General features: G+C 38.0%; 1 protein-coding gene across 3 annotated transcripts; it reads left to right on the top strand.

The window, feature by feature from the left end:
• Nucleotides 1-5602: 5602 nt before the first annotated feature.
• On the top strand, nt 5603-20078 carry LOC101260523 (uncharacterized). Of its 3 annotated transcripts, XM_010320411.4 has the most exons (19): nt 5796-5936; nt 6038-6083; nt 6275-6334; nt 6763-6833; nt 7689-7983; nt 8060-8188; nt 8313-8520; nt 9044-9190; nt 11318-11392; nt 12453-12524; nt 14126-14197; nt 14433-14504; nt 14651-14722; nt 15453-15524; nt 15873-15944; nt 16728-16871; nt 18333-18404; nt 18823-18969; nt 19284-20078. In XM_010320411.4, exons 5-19 carry the CDS (start codon nt 7789-7791, stop codon nt 19466-19468), a joined length of 1734 nt encoding a protein of 577 aa, XP_010318713.1. In that variant the 5' UTR covers nt 5796-5936; nt 6038-6083; nt 6275-6334; nt 6763-6833; nt 7689-7788; the 3' UTR covers nt 19469-20078. The 3 variants fall into 3 exon arrangements, with proteins under 3 accessions (XP_010318714.1, XP_004235905.1, XP_010318713.1); XM_004235857.5 differs by lacking the exon at nt 6275-6334 and having other exon boundaries at nt 5790-5936; XM_010320412.4 differs by lacking the exons at nt 6275-6334; nt 6763-6833 and having other exon boundaries at nt 5603-5936.
• Nucleotides 20079-20149: the final 71 nt, after the last annotated feature.

Genomic DNA, 20149 nt, shown 5'->3' with positions numbered 1-20149 from the left:
CGCGAGAAGAATTTATGCCTCGCTGGAATTCATGCATCGCGGAAATCATGCATCGCGAGTCAATAATCATGCATGACGAGAAGATTTCATGCCTCGTCAAAATCTATACATCGCGAGAAGAATTTATGCCTCGCTGGAATTCATGCATCGCGGAATCATGCATCGCGGAAATCATGCATCGCGAGTCAATAATCATGCATGACGAGAAGATTTCATGCCTCGTCAAAATCTATACATCGCGAGAAGAATTTATGCCTCGCTGGAATTCATGCATCGCGGAATCATGCATCGCGGAAATCATGCATCGCGAGTCAATAATCATGCATGACGAGAAGATTTCATGCCTCGTCAAAAGTTATACATCGCGAGAAGAATTTATGCCTCGCTGGAATTCATGCATCGCGGAATCATGCATCGCGGAAATCATGCATCGCGAGTCAATAATCATGCATGACGAGAAGATTTCATGCCTCGTCGAAATTTATACATCGCGAGAAGAATTTATGCCTCGCTGGAATTCATGCATCGCGAAATCATGCATCGCGGAAATCATGCATCGCGAGTCAATAATCATGCATGACGAGAAGATTTCATGCCTCGTCGAAATTTATACATCGCGAGAAGAATTTATGCCTCGCTGGAATTCATGCATCGCGGAATCATGCATCGCGGAAATCATGCATCGCGAGTCAATAATCATGCATGACGAGAAGATTTCATGCCTCGTCAAAATCTATACATCGCGAGAAGAATTTATGCCTCGCTGGAATTCATGCATCGCGGAATCATGCATCGCGGAAATCATGCATCGCGAGTTAATAATCATGCATGACGAGAAGATTTCATGCCTCGTCAAAATTTATACATCGCGAGAAGAATTTATGCCTCGCTGGAATCATGCATCGCGGAAATCATGCATCGCGAGTCAATAATTATGCATGACGAGAAGATTTCATGCCTCGTCAAAATTTATGCACGACGAGAAGAATTCATGCCTCGTCAAAATTTGCACATCGCAAGAAGATTTTATTCTTCGCTGAAAGTTATGCATCGCGAGAAGATTCATATCTCGCAGGAATTTACGTATCGCGGGAAGATATTCATGACCCGCAAGAAGACGTACTTGGATAAAGAAAGAGCAATACTTATCCATTGGCCTCGACTGCATTATGTTATTTCTTATAAAAATAAACATCATGGAGAGCATCGAAGATGACAACAAAAGAAACATCAATATCGCATCAGCATTTATTTATTTATTTCGACATCAAGTATGGAATACATTGAAGATGATATTGCAAAACACGAGGCATAAGCTTTATTTGCTGGACGTCAGACCGATCGAGTCGACGTCGAACATGGAGGAGAACAATGAAGTGTCGACATGGTAAAAGACACTGTCTCCCATCCTAATTGCATTTTTTAAGCTGACGAGTTTTATCTCAGTCTTTGTCGAGAGCATCCAAAAGGATGAATTCTCCAAAAACCACAGGTGCGGACGACATCAAAAAGGATGCAGCACAACGTGGAACTTTTTCTTAGCAGCGAACTGGGACACAGTCCAAAGAGGAGTGTCAAACTCTTAGGACGCGAGCAGAGGAGCGACTTCCACCACAATCGAACCACCCTCTCGAGGCATACGGGTTTTCTCTAGTTCTGTCAGTTTCTGTCTCGCTTCCGAAAGTTTTGTTTTATCGGAAGCAAGTTTCCAATCTGAGTGACAATACGCCAAAAGATTTGGAAATTATGTCCGTGTAAGTTCTTAATTATGGGTGTGAAGCGCGCCACATTCATGGCTAAGAGGTTACAAGCCTCTTTTTCATACTCGTTTAATGTGTCACTCGTCCAAAACCGAAGGTTAGCTAGCATAATAGTTTTCCTTTTCCAACGATCGAGTCGAACTACACACAGCCTGATTCCGAAGGTTTAAGGGTATGTAGGCAGATTCAATGTTGAAAACTCGGCTGTATTCCAACATTCGCTCTCGAATTCTATTCTCGAGCATTTCGACACCTTCATAATTCGGTGTCGAGGTGGCTTTTGATTCTTTGAAATCGTGCGGTAAATCAAGCTGATCGAACTACAAGTGGCCTGAATTCTCATATAGCCTGAGATATGTAGGAGACCCGTTTGCAAGGGTTCGGCCATAATTCCCAAACCCTGTGTCAAATCTTTTCTTTAAAACGAATGGGGTTGGTCAAAATTGGTTCGGTCAATTTCATTTTCCTCGAGTTTCTTGCATCAACCCAAGTAAAACGAGGGACAGTTGTTGACACCCAATTTTTGACCCACGTTGGTAAATTAATTTATCGAACTTCGTAAGTTTTTCAAATTATTTAAAGTTAATTAGTTTTTATAAATCTTGCGAAAATAAAATATATGTACATATATACATATGTGTATATACATATATGTATATCTTAAACCCATTCCTCCACCATCAGCCCACTCCCAATTTCAGACAATTAGTTAACTTCCAAGCCCAAACTCTTAACAGCCCACTTCATTACTTTTAAACAACAACCCAATCCAACTCCATTCCTCATCCGACCCAACACCAAACTTAAATAACCCATCCCTTCGACCCGCCTACAACCCGACCCAGACCCCATCTCATCTCTTTCTTCCCCTTTTACGCCATTTTCAGAAAAAAACAAGCAGAAACAGAACCCAGCAGAAGAGACGCGACCTCTCCCCATCGCGTCTCTCCCCACGCTCTCTCACTCTCTCCTCTCCTTCCCTCTCTCCCGCGTCTCCCCCACGCTCGCTCTCTCCTTCCCCTCTCGACAGAAACCCAGAAAAACAGACCTACCCCTGCAAACGCCAACAACTTCACGCTCTTCTCCTTCCATCTTCCTCTTCGCGTGAACCAGACGGAAGCGCAGAGACCCATACCTGCCACTGTCAAGCCGGTCTGCAAAACGTCGTAGTCGCCCTCGCCAAACGCAATTGGGTTTGACCGAAATGGGATTTCAAGTTTCGAATTCAAAAAGAGAGGGGCTAATTCCTCTCCTCTATAAAAACCCATTTCTCTTCATCGGAAAGGGGGCGAAAATTTTGGAGCATTAGCAATTTTTGGTTAAAAAAAAAAATTAGAAAGATTAGGCTTCCTTTTTACGTTGGTTAGGCGATTCGATTCAAAAATTCGAAAAGGATTCTGTTATTTCGATCTGTTGTTGAGCGATTAAGTTGGAAGATCTCTCGAGGAAACCAGGTTCTGTTTTCCCGTCCGTGGTAACAAAAACGAAAGAGAACATATTTTGGCCCTTTCCCGTTTGCTGTAGACGAACGGAACCTTCAAATCGCGAAAGAGACTTTCAAAGATTGAAAGTCCCTTGCGCTGCAATCACCACCCGCTGGTTCGTTCGAGTGTTGGAGGTCGCCATCGTCCCTGTTTCGCTGCACTCGAAGAGGTAAACACCCTTCCACTTGATTTCTTCGCCTTCTAGTTTCCAATGGGATAGATTAAAGATTGAAAATGGTGTCGTGCTGTGTTGGATGTTTGCTGCCGTTGTCGATGTACTGATACTTAGCTACGATTGTTGATTTTTCTCTAGTGATAGTCTGAACTGTTATACATACTATTGTTCATCTGCTGCTATGCTTGTGTTTCCGTCTTTGGTTTCTCCTCATGTTAAGTATTTAATCGTCGTTCGTTAAGTCTTATCTTGTTTCGATGAGAAAGGATGTTCCGTCGTAGGCTTCCTCTGTTGGTTACTTTTTCGCTAACACAGTAATCGGTCTGGCTGTTGATGTACGTTTCATGCTAGAAAATACTTGTCGTCTGCTGTGAATCGTTTTGGCTGGTATTTGAACGTTTAGTATAGAGTCTGTGTTGCCGTGAATATAAGAATATCACATATGCTGGCTGCTCGATTTCAAAACGTATTAAACATTATGATTTCGTGTTATTACGCACGCTGGTCATGAGTTGCTTCTTGTTTTGAGTCTGACTTGGCTAGTTTTGAATTTATCTTACGAAGAGTGGAGTAGCGTTTAAGTGCTAACTTAATAGAATGTGTATAACATTCAGTAGTCCGCCTTCGGGGCAAACTCTTTTCACCGTTGAGCTATATTATGTTGATTTAGCTTAGGCAATAAATGTTTTCCAGCCACCAATTGTGAATTGCTTTACTGGTCTAATTGGTGCATCTAGTTTCCATTTTGGAGTTGTTATAACCTGCAAAGCTTAATCATAAGTGTTAACTATTATGTTCCTTGTCATTTTTGTACAACTTTATAGCAGCGAACTAATCGTGCGCCTTTGCCTCACTTTGTTTATTTGTTTAGTTTCTATTTCCATTTTGCTTTGTTTTGATTGCATGACATAGTTTCAAACATGGACCGATACTAATCTCTTATTGTTCTGTCCTTTCTTTCTATACATGAACTCGGATCGGGTCCCCACGCACCCCATTTCCTCTATTCGCGCTCTCTTGTTGAGCCTCTATTCATATCGCTGTCCCAGAGTCGAGCCATGAAGTTGACGAACAGATCCCGAGTTAAAAGAATTTGAAGCAAACCAAGGAGTTGAAGTTGTGGGCCATAGAGAGCCTAAAGTTTATTTTAAAATTTGTATTTTCGGGCATAAACCCTTGTTGTTTTTTTTTTCTTTCGTGTTGTATATTCGTATGTTTAGATTAGGACAGGTGGAAAATGGGTTAAAAAACCCAAAAACAGGTGGGTCCAAAACTCGGTCAAGGCGAACAGAACCCGAGTTTGGACCCACATCTCTCTCTCTCCCTCTCTCTCTCTATCTCTCTTTGCTATTTGTTGACGTTTTTTGTTTTAAATGTCGTTAGCTTAGGATTAGAAGAATCCAAACCCCATCAAACGCCTTTTGCTTTATCAAACTCGAAACTAAAAAATTGAAACTTTAAAGGCGTTCGAATTTGAAAGTCACTTAGAATTAAAGTTCGAAAAGTTTTAATGTTAACGGAATCTTAAAACAATATATGTTTCAAACTTATAAAGTTCGCCTAGATATCTTAAGTAGTTCAAAATTCGCAAGTCTTTAAATAAATAGTCAAATAAGTTAATCGCCGGAAAACCGTAAGTTAACGGAGTGTTTTAGGTGCCTTACACCTTCCTAAGATACTAATAGGAATCCCGAACCCTTAAAATGTTTCAAAACAATTTTTCTGTTTAAGTTGTTTAGAAACGAAGTTTTCTTGATTTTTCTTAAAAATTAAGTGGCGACTCCTAAAAGTCTAAAAACAAACTCTTTTCGAAAATCACCACCCTTTTTTCGATAAAACAATAGGATACAAATATTTTTATTATTTTTATATTTCTCAAAGATATTAATATAATATTGATTAAACATAATATAAAAAAATATTTTTTTAATTTATAAAAATAACAAATAAAAAGGAATAAATTAAAAAAAATTGAACAAATAAAAAATAGACTAAGATAATAATATTTTTAAAGAAGTATATTATATGAGCTAAATTCATGATTAGATTGGCCTATGATTCTTAACAAATTGATTGCTTATAAATCATGATTATGATTGAATAAGATAAGATTAATTACAAGTCAGGCCGAAGGACCCCCGGATTAAGAAAGGCATTTAAGAAAACTTTTACACTAAAATAGTAATTGAAAAAAGGGATTGCGTACACTATCTTCCAATAAGTGGGACCCATCGGACTCAATGGATAAAGCAAAACTAAAAAGGAAAAAACTATCTATGGGACCCACTCCCGACCCTCCACGATAGCCTTCTGTCTTATCTCATCCCCACACAGCCCCTTAACCAAACCTAATTTCCTTACACGTGGATCTAATCAGTTGGTTCGGACTCTGGTTCGACTTGACGCTTCTTTCTACTTCTTCCACTTTCCAGTTCCTTCCTACTCTCATCTCCTCCATTTTCCTCTCTATCAACAGTTCCCATGAAGAGTGATCGTTAAGATGATCGAGACGTGAAGGTTTGATTTTCTACTTCTGTTTATACATTTTCATATAATTCCATCGTCTGTTGAGTTGATGATCTTCTGTTCATTTTTTTTTTGTCTTTTTCCGCTTCCAGAATCGGAACACTGCGGAGTTTTCAATTATCGGAATACAAGTTTCGTGTGAGTTTTGATGTATTATTGTCATCGGCTTCCTGTAGTCGCTTTGATGGATTTTCTCTACTTTTTCCCGTTCAATTTTTTTATAATCATCTTCTGTTCTGTGTGATTAGCTTGATTTTAGCGATCAAATACTGTATATTGTGTTTTTATTAACTGACTGGATTTATTTTTCTAATTATGTTTCAATTTAGTAGGAGTAATTTTTCGGGAGTTGTTTCCTTCTGGACTAATCATCCAACAGTGAGCGCAAGGTATCGTTACGCTGAAAAAATGTAAACTAGGAGGTGGGTAAGGAAAAAATAAATAAATTAGAGAAGTCGAATAGACAAAAATAGTGTTCTCTCCCATTAAACCTTGATTTGAGCTGAAACGTGCTAAAATGGTTTTTCCAGACTTTAATCAACACCTAAGTAATAATCTTTTCAGTTAGTGGGTGATTTTGTAGGTTAGCAGCTTGATGTTTCTTTGAGTTACGGTGGAACAATTTATATTTAGGAAACAAGGGAACTCAGATGTCCTTGATGTTCGTATTTGCACAGAAATACGTTATATCAACACGATTCTATATCTCTCTCTGGTTTTGATTGGTAGAAATCACATTGAAAATTTTATGAAAAATACACCAAACTGTAATTAGAAGTATATCATGAATGGTAAATATTGTTTTTTTTTAATGCAGTTGTTGTAACATTTCTATGTACGGGAGGTTTTGTCAACAAAGGCAAAATAGTGTGAACTCATTCATTTGGGGTAATATGACCAAACTTTTTCATCTTTTTAAAAAAATGTTTCCTGCTTCAGGAGTCCAAATAAGCAGCTGGTTGCTTTTATGTAGTATTATAAACTTTGGACTTCACATATGTCATGAGTTTGCAGTTACGTTTGATGTCCCGAGTACTCTGTTGATGTCTTAATATTCTTCCTTGTGTTCTGTGAGTTAGCAGCTCTAGTATTCACGACTTCGTCATGTCTGTCTTTTTCGTGTTCTCACTTTTGGATGTAATATACGTGTGTATCTTTCTGGTTCCTCATCTATTCTTCGGCCATCATCTATAGTATTACTTCACAAGGAATCATCTTTGGCAGAGTGCTTGAAATTTCTTGAAAGTTATTTCCCCTTTTTAGGTACATCTAGTGTGAGAGATAAGATTCTTATCAGTATAAGATAAAGCAGGAATAACATGTCCTTTGTTTTGCAAAAAGTCTGCATCGTGTAGTGACTCGAAAAGTCTTTCAGAGTTTGTTTCTTCTTCATTTTTAGACATGTTATCCAGTGTCCTTCAAAATTGTACAGTCTCACCAGATGTTGATGCCTGTATCTGTACACATGCAAATAGTAATATGCTGGTGTAGTCATTTTCCCTTTATTTATGGATACTTTAAAGATGTCAAGTATTTCGTTCTGTTAGTTTGACAATTTTCTCCTTGAGATGTCCGTGATTTTGTCGTCATCCTGAAGGTGCTGATGTGGCTGCTTATTGCCTTATAGATTCACAATCATGTATCTCATCGTTTCTAGTTTTCAGCTTTATATGTCTTAATTCACTTGCATAATTAGTCTCTGGAAACTAGTCTTAGGGCTTTCATGGTTTTGTTTGCTTGCAGGGTATCAGAGGCAACCTGAAATTCAGTAGACCCCATGGATTGCCGCTTCAGCTATTATCTGCATTTTTGCTGACATAAAGAAAGTCCAATACTATATAAAATGGGAGGAGCATGTTCTAGGAAGCGTGACCAGCAGGTCAGTGAGGATAGCCTACACAGAGGAGTTTCTGGACGGTACTCCAAAAGTGCAAGCTCAAAATGGTTGGGAAGTTCATTTTCCCGAGGAGCAGATGCCAAACAGGGAAAAGGAAAATGCCCATCTCTCATGGAATTGTGTATTCATAGAGTGTGTGAGGTATGTATTAAAATGATATATCAGGCAAACTTGGCCTCTAAATTGCGAACTGATTTCTCCTGCACTTCTGTTACAGGACATCGATAAATACAGTACCTTCTCTGTATTGCCTAGGGATATAAGTCAGCAGATCTTTGATGAATTGGTTTGCTCGCAGCGTCTTACAGATGTCTCTCTTGAGGCATTTAGAGATTGTGCTCTTCAGGTGTCTTCACGCTTGTTTTGTCTAAAATAGAGTAACAGCTATATAAGGGGTGTTGAGGCATCTGATTCTTTTATGTGACTTTGGGGTCAGTCAACCTCTTGATGAAGTGATTTTTGCATTTCAGGATCTGAATATGGGAGAATATCCTGGTCTGGACGACAATTGGATGGATGTCATCTCTTCACAGGGTTCATCTCTACTTTCCCTAGATTTGTCGGGTTCTGATGTCACAGATCCTGGATTGACTAATCTCAAAGATTGCAAAAATCTGCAAGCGCTAAATCTTAATTATTGTGACCAGATTACCGACTGCGGGTTGGAAAATATTAGTGGTAAATATTCTCTCTCCAACGATGTGCTGTCTTAGGGAGGAATGTAGTTTAGCCGCGGAGAGCTCATTCAAAGCACAACTCCTTTAGCAGTGATAATGAAAAGAGCAAAACATAGAAGGCAAAAAGTAGTTAAAGATGGAAGTCTTACTCCTTGGAGTTCTGGATGAAAACTGGGTTGTTACATTTTTAGTGGATGTAGTTGTTGATAAACTTTGCAGGATGACATTGATTTACTTATGTTTTTCCATTGTAGTACTGAGTACTTTTTGAGCTGCATAATCTAAAAAAGATGTGTTGGTTTGATTTCATAGTTACATGTGGTCGTCTTACAAATTATTTTATAGATAGAAGTCTTTTTTATTCATTTGGTTTTATATTCACTTGTGCTGCTTTACAAATACAAATGCTATCTGGACAAATCTGTTAGAATATTATAATCCATTTATACCCCCTTCCTCACTCACCATAATAATCCTTCCCTTATGTATTGGTGATATCTATGCTAATTACAAAATGATTTCAGGTCTAACAAACTTGACATCGGTGAGTTTTAGGAGGAATAATACAGTTACTGCTCAAGGGATGAGTGTGCTGTCTGGGTTAATTAACTTGGTGAAACTAGATCTGGAGAGGTGCCCAAAAATTCATGGAGGAATGGTTCATCTTAAAGGTTTGTTCTTCTCCCTAATGGTGCTACACTATCTATAGTTTATTCAGCAACCAGCAACCTCTGCATTCCAAGCTTGAAAATCCAAATACTTACCTTGAAAACTTTGTGGTTTTAATTTGGTTGTTGGAATTCTCGCTTCCAGCACTAAGTGTGGCTAAACTTCCTGTATGACAGTTCAAGCTACATTTTCTTTTCATACAGCAGACATTATTTTTATGTGTATATATGTGGATCATAATCATATAGGAGAAGAATCTGAAACCAGTTGCATATATCTTGTGTTGGGTAGCCCTTTCCATTTAGCAATCAATAAAATATCCAAAAAATAATCTTGGAATTAACTAAATTCCAACAGCTAGCACAAGAGGGGAATCACCTATCCTTTTTTTCATCCAATGTGGGACTATTCAACATTCCACTCCACGCAGGTTTGTACATCTGGTGCATGTGCAATTTAATATGGGGGCCTAACATCGGTACACAGTAATTTGGATTGGTATGGATCCTATTCTGGTATCATATGAAGTGTGTGTCATGTCATCTAAATGCTCAAGCCATTTGAGATATTATTCTTTCTTATTGAGACTGGCATACAGATGGTACACTTTTAAAAGGACTTCTTTTTTTGGTTAAATTTTCAGTTCTATTGATATTGAAATCCAAAGTTACATGACTCACTTGGGTCAAATGTCCAAGTTCAAGAAACAAACAATTAATAAAAAAACAAGTAGTACAGCAAAGGCCCATTTTGGACACTGTTTGACTATTTCTCCCTTTACCAGTACATTTTCCTATTGCTTATGGTTGCCTAATTGCTTTCTTTCTGTACCATCTTCAATCCCGCCCCCCAGAAAGAACACCGACTTCGCCTCTTCTGCTCTGGTCATCAACACTGTGATACATGCTTATCCTCTTGCACATCTTAAAAGGACTGCTCAGTGCATTATGTCTCGCTATACACGAGTCCGGAAAAGGGCGAACAACAAGGGTCTATCCTATGCATGTAGTACACTTTCATTTACTAAATCATATTCTCAATACACCTCCCTATGCTGCGACCAACTGTTTTTTCATGGGCCGAACACCTAGAAATTCTTTTTGATAATGGCTGCTCTGATAGACTGATATTGGGTGTAAGATTTGGTGAACTGCAGAATAACTGACGTTATGATGGTATTGTACGACTGATTATGTTAGCTTTCTACTTGTTTCTTTTTTTGGATCCCACTCTTCAAGAAGTATGATCAAGTTCTTTATTGATTGAGAGTTGTGCTCCGTTAAAGTTGACTAAGTGATTCTTGATGGAGATTGTTGCTCCAAAATCTAATTCCCAATATCTGTTGCTTGAATCTTCATTACTTATCGCTACTTCATGACTTAAACAATCTCTGCTTTACTAGTCGAGTACCTTGCTTCCATATGTTCTGGTTTTTCTCGGGCGTTTTCACCTTTGTGTTCTAATACTTGAGTTTACAATTTTGAGCGCTTGAAATAACAATTTGCCTACATATGACCGAACACTTAAGTGAGTTCCCAAATAGATCACTGAAATTACTTGCAAATAAATAACAATAACAACACAATTATAACCAAATTATACCCTTTGATGTGCGCTCATTAATGCAAGAAGTAAAGCAGAAAGTAGAGAATCACAAGCATATTATTCTCTACGAATTGAATCTTCTTCATACATTATGGGCGTTTTTGCCATGAAAACCGTTTTTTCAATTTTCTTTGGGATTGTTGAAGTTGGAGTTATCTTTTTGTAAAGACAATGTAGAATTCAAGGGGTAATTAAGACTTTTCATAGTTTAAGTGTGTATTTAGTGAAGTGTACGAATTCTAAGGGGGTTTTTAACTTTTTTTTTTTTTTTTTACTTCACATCTAAAAACTAGCAAAATTACCCAACTTGACTTTGACTAAATTACCTGAAACAGACGGTCAAATCTGCTACTACATAACCAAATTGTTGATTTTCAAATAAAGTGAAAAGAAGTTAGGAAGTCTATGAAAATTCTCATGGCCAGATGGGTCATATATTCAATTTTAGCAAAACCATGATTTTCTCTCCTAGTTTTCTCTGTAGAAATATACTCAACTTGATCCTAAGATTTTATTTGTGGCAGGTCTAGCAAAGCTTGAATCTCTTAACATCAACTGTTGCAATTGCATCACGGATTCGGATATGAAACCTCTTGCAGGTCTGTCTGCCTGGTTCTGCTATTAACTAATGTCTTTGTGAACTAGAAGGCAGTAAATTGGGGAAATAATTCGACAAAATGTGGGCAGAAATCAAGCCTTTAGATATGTCTGCTATTACTGCAAGTCTGAGCATCCCGTGGACAGCTTTGTCAATGCATATGCTGTCAAATTGGAAAAAATAAAAGGTCTTTTAAGTATGCGGTTTCTTTTGGATAGGTGCTTCTATTTATATATTAAGGGAGGAGCAGTGTATTGGAAAATTATGTTATAATTACATGGGGAGGTTTTTATCTGCAAAAGAAATTATATTGGAAAATTTTTATCTTCTTTTATGGTAGTTTCTTATTTTCCATGCTGTAAATCTGCATTTGGAACGTCAATGATATTCTCTCTTAATCAATGTAAGTGATAGTAACATATTGGTTTTGATATTTCACCTCAACTTTTGTGATACGTTTATGAGGGTTTTCATTTCTTTACGACCAGAAACGGGTCTTTTTGGATATAGCAACAGTATGGTATACTAAAGCTGCTTTGAATAGAAGAAAGAGATACAATTTTTTTTGGGAGAACTGCTTGATTTCCCTCTGAGATGCTCCTTGTCCTAGTCTTTTGGTATTTAATCCTTGCGAAAACACAAAATTGCGAGGTTATTGCGTTGTTCTCCTTTTGGTAAGCAATATTGCACTCTTTTTCATGGTAAAGGTAGATGCCAACCTTGGAGACCGGTGCATCTTTGTGATGGTGGAAATTAATAATCACTTCAGAAACACATCATGCACATACAGCTAAACTTTTCATGAGATAGGGAGGAAAGTCTGTGAGCTTTATAGTTGTAAATATTTGTGCTGAATTATTTTGTGTATGGTGGATGCAATCATTGGAGAGCAGTATAAATACTCTTTAATTTTCTTCCCTTTGATGGCGAAAACTAATCATCACACATCATGTCCCAAAAGTTGACTTTTCATGAGATAGAGCTTTTTACTTGTATTATATTTGTGGTGAATTATTTTGTGTTTGTATTTCCTAGTGATAAAGTTGTTTTGTGTATTTCAGACCTGACAAATCTGAAAGGATTGCAAATTTCATCCAGTAAAGTCACAGACTACGGTGTTATTTTTCTGAAAGGTACATACTCTTTCCAATTTTCTCACCTTTTGACCCATGCCCTTGCTAGATGGAGAAGACAAAGGGTTATCGTTCTCTCTCAGTCTAACAGTTGACCTATAAGGTCCCATCTGATTATTACCCCAGTTAGGATTGGATTTAAGGTATTTATATGTGGGGTTTGGCCATTTGGTACTGAACTACCTAATGTTTATCTTCATTATGTGCTTTAATCTGTTTCTGCTATTAGTATTAGTTTAATTTCTTTATGATTTATTTTTAGTTGTAGTAGAACTGATGAATCTAAACCAGCAAGGACTATGTGGTACCTGAGAGAGTTACATCTACTCCCTTGTCAATGATATCTGAATGAAATCCTTGTAGACTACTTGTTACTTGGCTAGATGGTATCCTTGTGAAAAACATTGATATTATCTGTTTTTAGCTCCTGAAAAAATAAGCGTCTTTTTCGTGTTATTAAAGTGTTAAGAGGTAACGCTGCATTTTATCCGAGTGCAAAGTTTCAACCACCCATGGTTTAATTACTGCCTTAGATTAGCTTTTAAGTGTAATCTTGGAGAAATATTATATAAATACAGGCGTATAGACGCCTTTCACTATAATTTTATCGATTATCAGGTCTGTATATCAAGCTAAGACCTGTGCTTTCTAGGATCTCTAACAGCAGCAACATCATACCTAGTGTAATCCCACACATGGAGTCTAGGCAGGGTAGGATTTATGCAGACCGTCCCTATCAATTCTGGTATCCCTAAAATTTGATAATTATTTTTATCACGAGGACAGTCACTATTAGATAGTGATATTCAAGGAACAATGAAAGTGGCACTGTGTGTGTGTGGGGGGGGGGGGGCGCATAGCTTCTATATGGGGTTGTGCCACGTTAATAAAGTTGTTTTACCTTATTGAGAGGGAAACATTTGTTTGCTAGTATACGTATAGTAGCCATATCATTTTTTAAGCCAAATGCTAGCATTTTTAATGAGTTGATGAAAACCAAAATAATGTTATGTGTAAGACCCAAGTATACTGCAAAATATACATGTAGACGTCTCGCTGACAAGCTGGCGAGTTGTATGTGATAAAATACCCCTTGTCAATCCCCTTAGTTACATCTCCGTTGGGAATCAGTGAAGTAATCTGTCTTCCTAATTATCTTATATACATGTATGAGACTCTTTAATGCCACATATTAGTTGGCCACCTCTGCGGCTGCTGGCCGCGGTACAATACAACATCGTACCCAGTATATCCCCACAAGGCTGCAGCAAGTGTTGTTCTCAATTTGTATACATCTACTTTTAAATAGTAGTCAGGACTAAGTCGTCTGTCAGCGTCTGAAATTTTTTATGGAATTGGTGTCCTACTTTGTCCCCAAGCTGCAGAGCTCAGTTCTGTTGGAGAGGAGGAGTTTATGTTTATTTTTCTGGTCTATTTAAGGATCCATTTGCTACATGACAAATTGAATAGAGAGGCAGAGAACGTATATTCATTCCATTTTCCCTGTTACATATGTGGTATTCTGCGCTAAACTTTTTCCTTGTTCATGGCAAGGCATATAGGCTCCCGTAATGAAACTTTTGTTGTTTTTCTGCTGTCAGCTCTAGAGAAGCTTACTCTGTTGAATATGGAGGGTTGCCCTGTTACTGCAGCGTGCCTGGAGTCTCTCTCTGGTATTGTCTCAACGAAACTAAACTGTATTGAAGAAATAGCATCAGTAGAGTATCAGTTACGACCTGGAAATTCCAATTACTATGTGTTCTACAAGTCCTATCAATGTTAAAATCACAGTAGTGAGGAGGCTTTCCCAAATCTGAGAAACCCTCTATTGTGGAAAATGCGTGTGTCCTTTGCCACCTTTCCATCTTTTATTTTGTTTTGTGACATCTCTTTTTGCTGTTGCTGCAGCTCTTCATGCTCTGCTGTATTTAAACCTGAGCAGATGTTGTTTGACTGATGATGGATGTGAGAAATTTTCAGGCGAGTTCAAATTTTATGATTTATTTATCTGTTCTTATCATTTTAACTTGGCATATCATTTTAGAGTTGTGATTCATTGATTTTCATTCTGATCATGATATTAAAAAATTGAATTTTACTCGTCTACTTCATTTGCCGTTCTGTAGGTTTGCAGAGCTTGAAAGTGCTGAATTTGGGATTCAATGATATCACAGATGCCATTCTTGTGCACCTGAGAGGTGATCTTGTTTTTGTGTACTTCTTTCACTTAGCTGGGACATTCCCTGCTTCTTCTGTTTCCACTGTAGGGCGTAATGTCACTTGATGGAATAAAATCCAGTGTTCTTTTTTTGAGAACTTTATTTCTAGTTTCATTGGTTGAATATAAATGATGGATGGTTATGATCGTCTCAAGGATGAATGATAACTTCACTGAATTGTTGTGTGGAGATTTTGAATGGGTATACAAGGTGGTTAGAGATTGTATTTGATAAATCTGTATGCCTTCCTGGTTCATGAATCAAGTTCTAGTTCTGAGTGAGGTGGTATTATTGATTGTTGATTTGTAAATTGGCTATAAAGTTGTGAATTAGCTGTGTCCCCTGCCCTCCCAAAAAAGAATCAGCCCCTTCTCCTTCCATGACTCCAAAAATGGAGTAGAAAGGGGATTGCTAATTTTTTCATTAAACTGATATGACTTGTGCACACAACTGATGGGGTGGGTAATAATGGTGGGATTTGTACTCCGCCTGCCGCCCTCTGCCATCCTCATTGTCATCTCTTCTGTGGTTACATCGATTACTATTTTATGTGCTCGAGTACAAGCCGAACGTTAAACCTAATGGTGTCCTTGATACTGAACTTGATTAGCATGAGGTTTTTAAGTCGGATTTTACCTGTCAAAAAGGAAACATTAGCATATGGTCTGATGATATAAATTTATTCAAGCTTTTGTGTTGCTTTGAGCAGGTTTGTCATACTTGGAGAGCTTAAACCTGGACTCATGTAGGATTAGAGATGAAGGGCTGATTTATTTGTCAGGTCAGTGTTTCACTCGGTATCAGTTAACGGTGCCTCATAACAAACTAATTAGACTTCTATTTGTCTCCACATCAATTGATATATAAACAACATTCGCAAATTAATATTATTGAAACTTTTTCTTTATGTGTTAACTAAAAAGGGAAACTGAATGTTAGTTGTGATTGCTTGCCTTGGAAAGTATTTTCCTGTTATCCTTTTCTGGTAACAATCTTATGCCTTAATAGATATCTTGACCAATTCTTTGGGTCAATTCATACTAAAGTCTCCGTAACTTTATTTGACGACTGGTGTAATTCTAGCTTGTTTTATTTTCCAATTTCCCTCTTTTTTGCTATTCTGTTTCAGGTCTTCATCGCCTGAAGAGTTTGGAGTTGTCTGACACCGAAGTTGGAAACAATGGGATTCGTCATCTCTCAGGTTTCTCTTGTGCCTCGTGCTTACTGTAGAAATTTGAACTGTACTCTGGTTTTTCTTCATTCGGTTGAAGCTTTCAGAAATTCAAGAACTGCGCTGGAGTCTGGACTGGGTTCCATCCCACTTCTGATGAGATGATCGTGTCTTGATTTTCTTTTCTACTTTGCTTTTTAGGGTGAACCAGGACACATTGAATTTTGTGTAGGTAAAGCTAAGAGAGATCAAATAATTAGTTGGCTATAGTCGAGAGTTGAATTGAATTATGCCTACACCAACTTTATTATTACTCCTAGCCTAAAAGATGTCTTCAAGATAATTCCTTGTAAACAAAATCTGGGTAAACTTTCTTGGAACGAACCTGTTCCATGTTTCTGTTGTTGAAGCTCATTATAGCTGCACGAAGCAGATTGAGAGTGAAACTTGAATGTTATGACTTGAGGATTTCTGAATTGGTTTGGTTTCTTTTAAGCCCATCTTAATCCACTTTCTGTATTGCCGTGGGAAATGTAATAGATACTAGTTTATGGGAATTGGTACAATATCGCGAAGTGGCAGCCCTTGCTCAATTTGGCTCAGACCTTGATGGCTCTAATTTCCAAAATTATCTTGGCTAAACCTTCCACTTCTTTTTCATTTTTCCTTGCAATTTATAATGCATCGAAGGGAAAACACTGAAGTCTAATCTCTGTGGGAGTACCTTTTCGTGAAGCCTATGTTATGATTAGAGAAATGGACGCTGCTTTGCGTTTTATGCTTATGCAATTTGTTTGCTTTTTTAATGTGCAGGGCTAAGGAATTTAGAGAGCTTAAATCTGTCCTTCACTGTTGTCACGGACAGTGGTCTAAAGAAGCTCTGTGGGCTATCCTCTTTGAGGTCGCTCAATTTGGACGCACGCCAAATAACTGATACTGGGCTTGCAGCACTTACAAGTAAGAATTTTACGATATGGTGTCACTTTCAACTCAATTTTTTTCTCATGAACTAGAGGTCTCAAAGTCGTCATGTTGAAGCAAGAATTAGCTCAAAAGTAAATTTTGAGTCCGAGGATTTTGCACTTAACACAGCGCATAATTTCTTCTTAAAATTAGCTCGGATTTTGGATAGAATGTGGCAGATGTACTCTAATTTTTTCAAATGAAACAAGGATCTCAACATCCTATTCAATTTTGAACATGATCTAACGATGCCCAACAATGCACAAGTTACTATATTATTAGAGCGGGCCCTAAAATTTTGAATAGTATTCCTGCTCAACTTGAATCTTTTAAACTCTAGGGCCTGCTCTTCCTGCCTATTGTTGACTGTTGCGTGGCTCGTCAATCAATGCTGTGTCAACTCCCAAATTTACAAGAGTTTAAAAAGAAAGGGGAGGATAGAATATGTAGTATATTAAGATAAAATTGACATAAAAAATCCCAAGTATGGGAAATAGACTAAAGTTAATATTAACAAAATTAATAATCTCTTAAATCTCTATCAAATGAACTAAAGATACAAAGCGAAGAAGAAGAGGTACAAGCAAATCACTCCCGTGTTAACTTTTTTGATCGACCCCGAAGAGCATAGAGGTCTACCTAGCTCCACAAGTTTAAGAGTCGAAACGTCTCCCAACTGATGTTGAAACGAATGATTTATAGGCTAATTCAAATAGGTTTTGTGACCCGTAAATATCTGTAAATAAATTAGAGGAAGTCCAAACCAAAGGTAATATCAACATGTCAGCTAGTCAGGTTGATTAGGGAAAAGTTGAGATGCTGGTCATCCTACATCTTTCAGGTCATTGAGCTGGCGCTTCTCTGACTACAGGTTGAAGTCCTGGACATCTAAGAGCCTCTAAACTCATCCTTTGGTTGTCCAAGTGTATCCCATCTCCTGGATACCTAAGGGCCTCAAAACTCATCTTTTGGTGGTCCAGTTCGTCTCCCATCTCTGGGTGAAGTGTTGTGTCATCTGCATCTTCCAAACTCCATTACGGAGCTTGTAATCCTTGTAAGCTCCGTTCTTGATCTCTTCAAGAACATCCCGCTTCAACCTCAAATGCAAGTCCTGGGATTCAACTCCTTGTGAATGTCCTCCTTGACATCACTTGAAGGGAATTCCTTTCTTTGGACGCTTGGTGCTTGAGTAGTCGATTTGTACAACAGCTTTTCTCTTTTGCTATTTAATTTTACTGGTTGAACTTGAAAGCCTAAGAATATTCTTATGGTTTTCAAAAATTGTTGAAATAGGTTGCTCCTCAGGCATTATAGTAGTGTCATGCTAATGCTTACATATTTCATAAAGGGATTCCTTCCATAATTTAAGTGGCAACTATGTGAGAGCTTATGTTACTAGAATATGAATTGTGTTTATTAGAATTGATTTGTCCAATATGGTTTCTGTAAATGCAGGCTTGACTGGATTAACTCACTTGGACCTTTTTGGAGCTAAGATCACTGATTCTGGAACAAGCTATCTTCGATGTACGTCTTATCAATTTTATGCAACAATTGGGATCTCCTTATATCTGAGTCTGTCCTGTGGAACTTTTGGTGCTTTCCTTGCCCCTGCTGGCCTGCCTCTATATCCTATTTATTATCCTTTAGAGTGTGGGCTTTAACGATAGTGCTATTGCTGGTAATATGAAGGATATGTAAAATAGTTCATTCCTGTTGCTTGTGGCTATAGTGATGGCCTGTTATTCATGTGAAACAAATGTTAATCCTGATGTGCTGCTCTACTTTTCAAAGTGTTCATGCTCCCCTCCCTAGCCCCTTTTTGTTTGAATCCTAAATCACATTCCATACTTCTATATCTGGTGTAATTCAGACTTAAATTTCATCACTTCTAATCATCTCAATTCTGATTATGATTTTTCTGGTCAATTAAATCTGTTGATAGATTTTAAGAATCTGCGTTCCCTGGAAATTTGTGGTGGAGGTTTAACCGATGCTGGTGTAAAGAACATCAAGGACCTGACGTCCTTGACACTGCTGAATCTTTCTCAAAACAGTCACCTGACTGACAAGAGCTTGGAAGTGATTTCTGGTATTGTTTCACGTCTATTTATGCTTCCCCCCCTGTAGCTTGGGCTTGTTTGTTCTCTAAATTTTGCACGTGTGGAGAAAGGGCATATACATTATCTCTAAGCTTGTCCTTCCCCTCAGTTTTTTTTTATTAATTTTATGCCGGCGTTTTCTTTAGTTCTCCCTCTGTTTGTTATCCCATGCAGCTATAGCAATGGATGTACACCTCGTGGTGATTTCTAGAATTTTTCATTACCCCTTACTGGACAGTAGTTGCTGTCTATAGCTTTTCTATTTCTGAATTTCTAACGGGAGCTTGTCTTTATTGAAATTCAGGGTTGACACAGCTGGTGTCTCTGAATGTCTCAAATTCTCGCGTAACAAATATGGGGTTGCAACACTTGAAGCAACTCAAGAACTTGAAATCACTTACCTTGGAATCCTGCAAGGTAACTGCAAATGACATCAGGAAACTTCAGTCAACTGAGCTCCCAAATCTGGTGAACTACAGGCCTGAATAGATGATGCAAGGATACTTGTTTTGATCACCTAGTCAGTGCTGGGGGACTGCTGTACATAGATTAAAAATAAATCGTGTTATTTTTTGAATTGTAAATAATGTCTGTTGCAGATTTGCCTAGATGTCACTCATCTGTGCATCTTTGGTCGATCTTTTCATCATGCCATAGATGAAGCCTCCTCTCTGTCGTATGGGGCACTTCAGTATGAGGGAAAATGTAGATAAGCTTCCTTGGTCCTGGGGGTAGGTTAGTAGGTTTTGTACATATTTGTAAGAAACAGCAACCACTTCTAAATTCTGAATTGGTGTTGCGCCGTCATGGTACTTTGGTGGGAGGTCAGGATACGGCTTTAGTAAGCTTACGTTCAGCTAAGGCTCAGATGTGGGAACCATTATTTCCTTGGCAAGAGGAAGAACAAACTCGTGAAATGCTTGGCACCTAAGGGACTTCCTTTGTATATATATTCTGTGGATGTGGCTTTTTAAATTTTTTCTGTTGCTTGTGAACAGTTACCTAAGGGACTTCCTTTGGATATATATCCTATGATGTATCTTTGTGCGTACTATGATATAACTATGCATAATTTTAATGCGGATGTTATCCACCCCAAGATGCACACTTTCTCACACCTGAATAATTTTTCTTTCACATTTTAAGGCATTTGTATATTGATATTAAAAC

Source organism: Solanum lycopersicum, chromosome 3, assembly GCF_036512215.1.
Source record: "Solanum lycopersicum chromosome 3, SLM_r2.1".
Lineage (NCBI taxonomy): Eukaryota > Viridiplantae > Streptophyta > Magnoliopsida > Solanales > Solanaceae > Solanum > Solanum lycopersicum.
The sequence above is the reverse complement of the archived record's forward strand: the minus strand, read 5'-3'. Positions and strand labels throughout refer to the sequence as shown.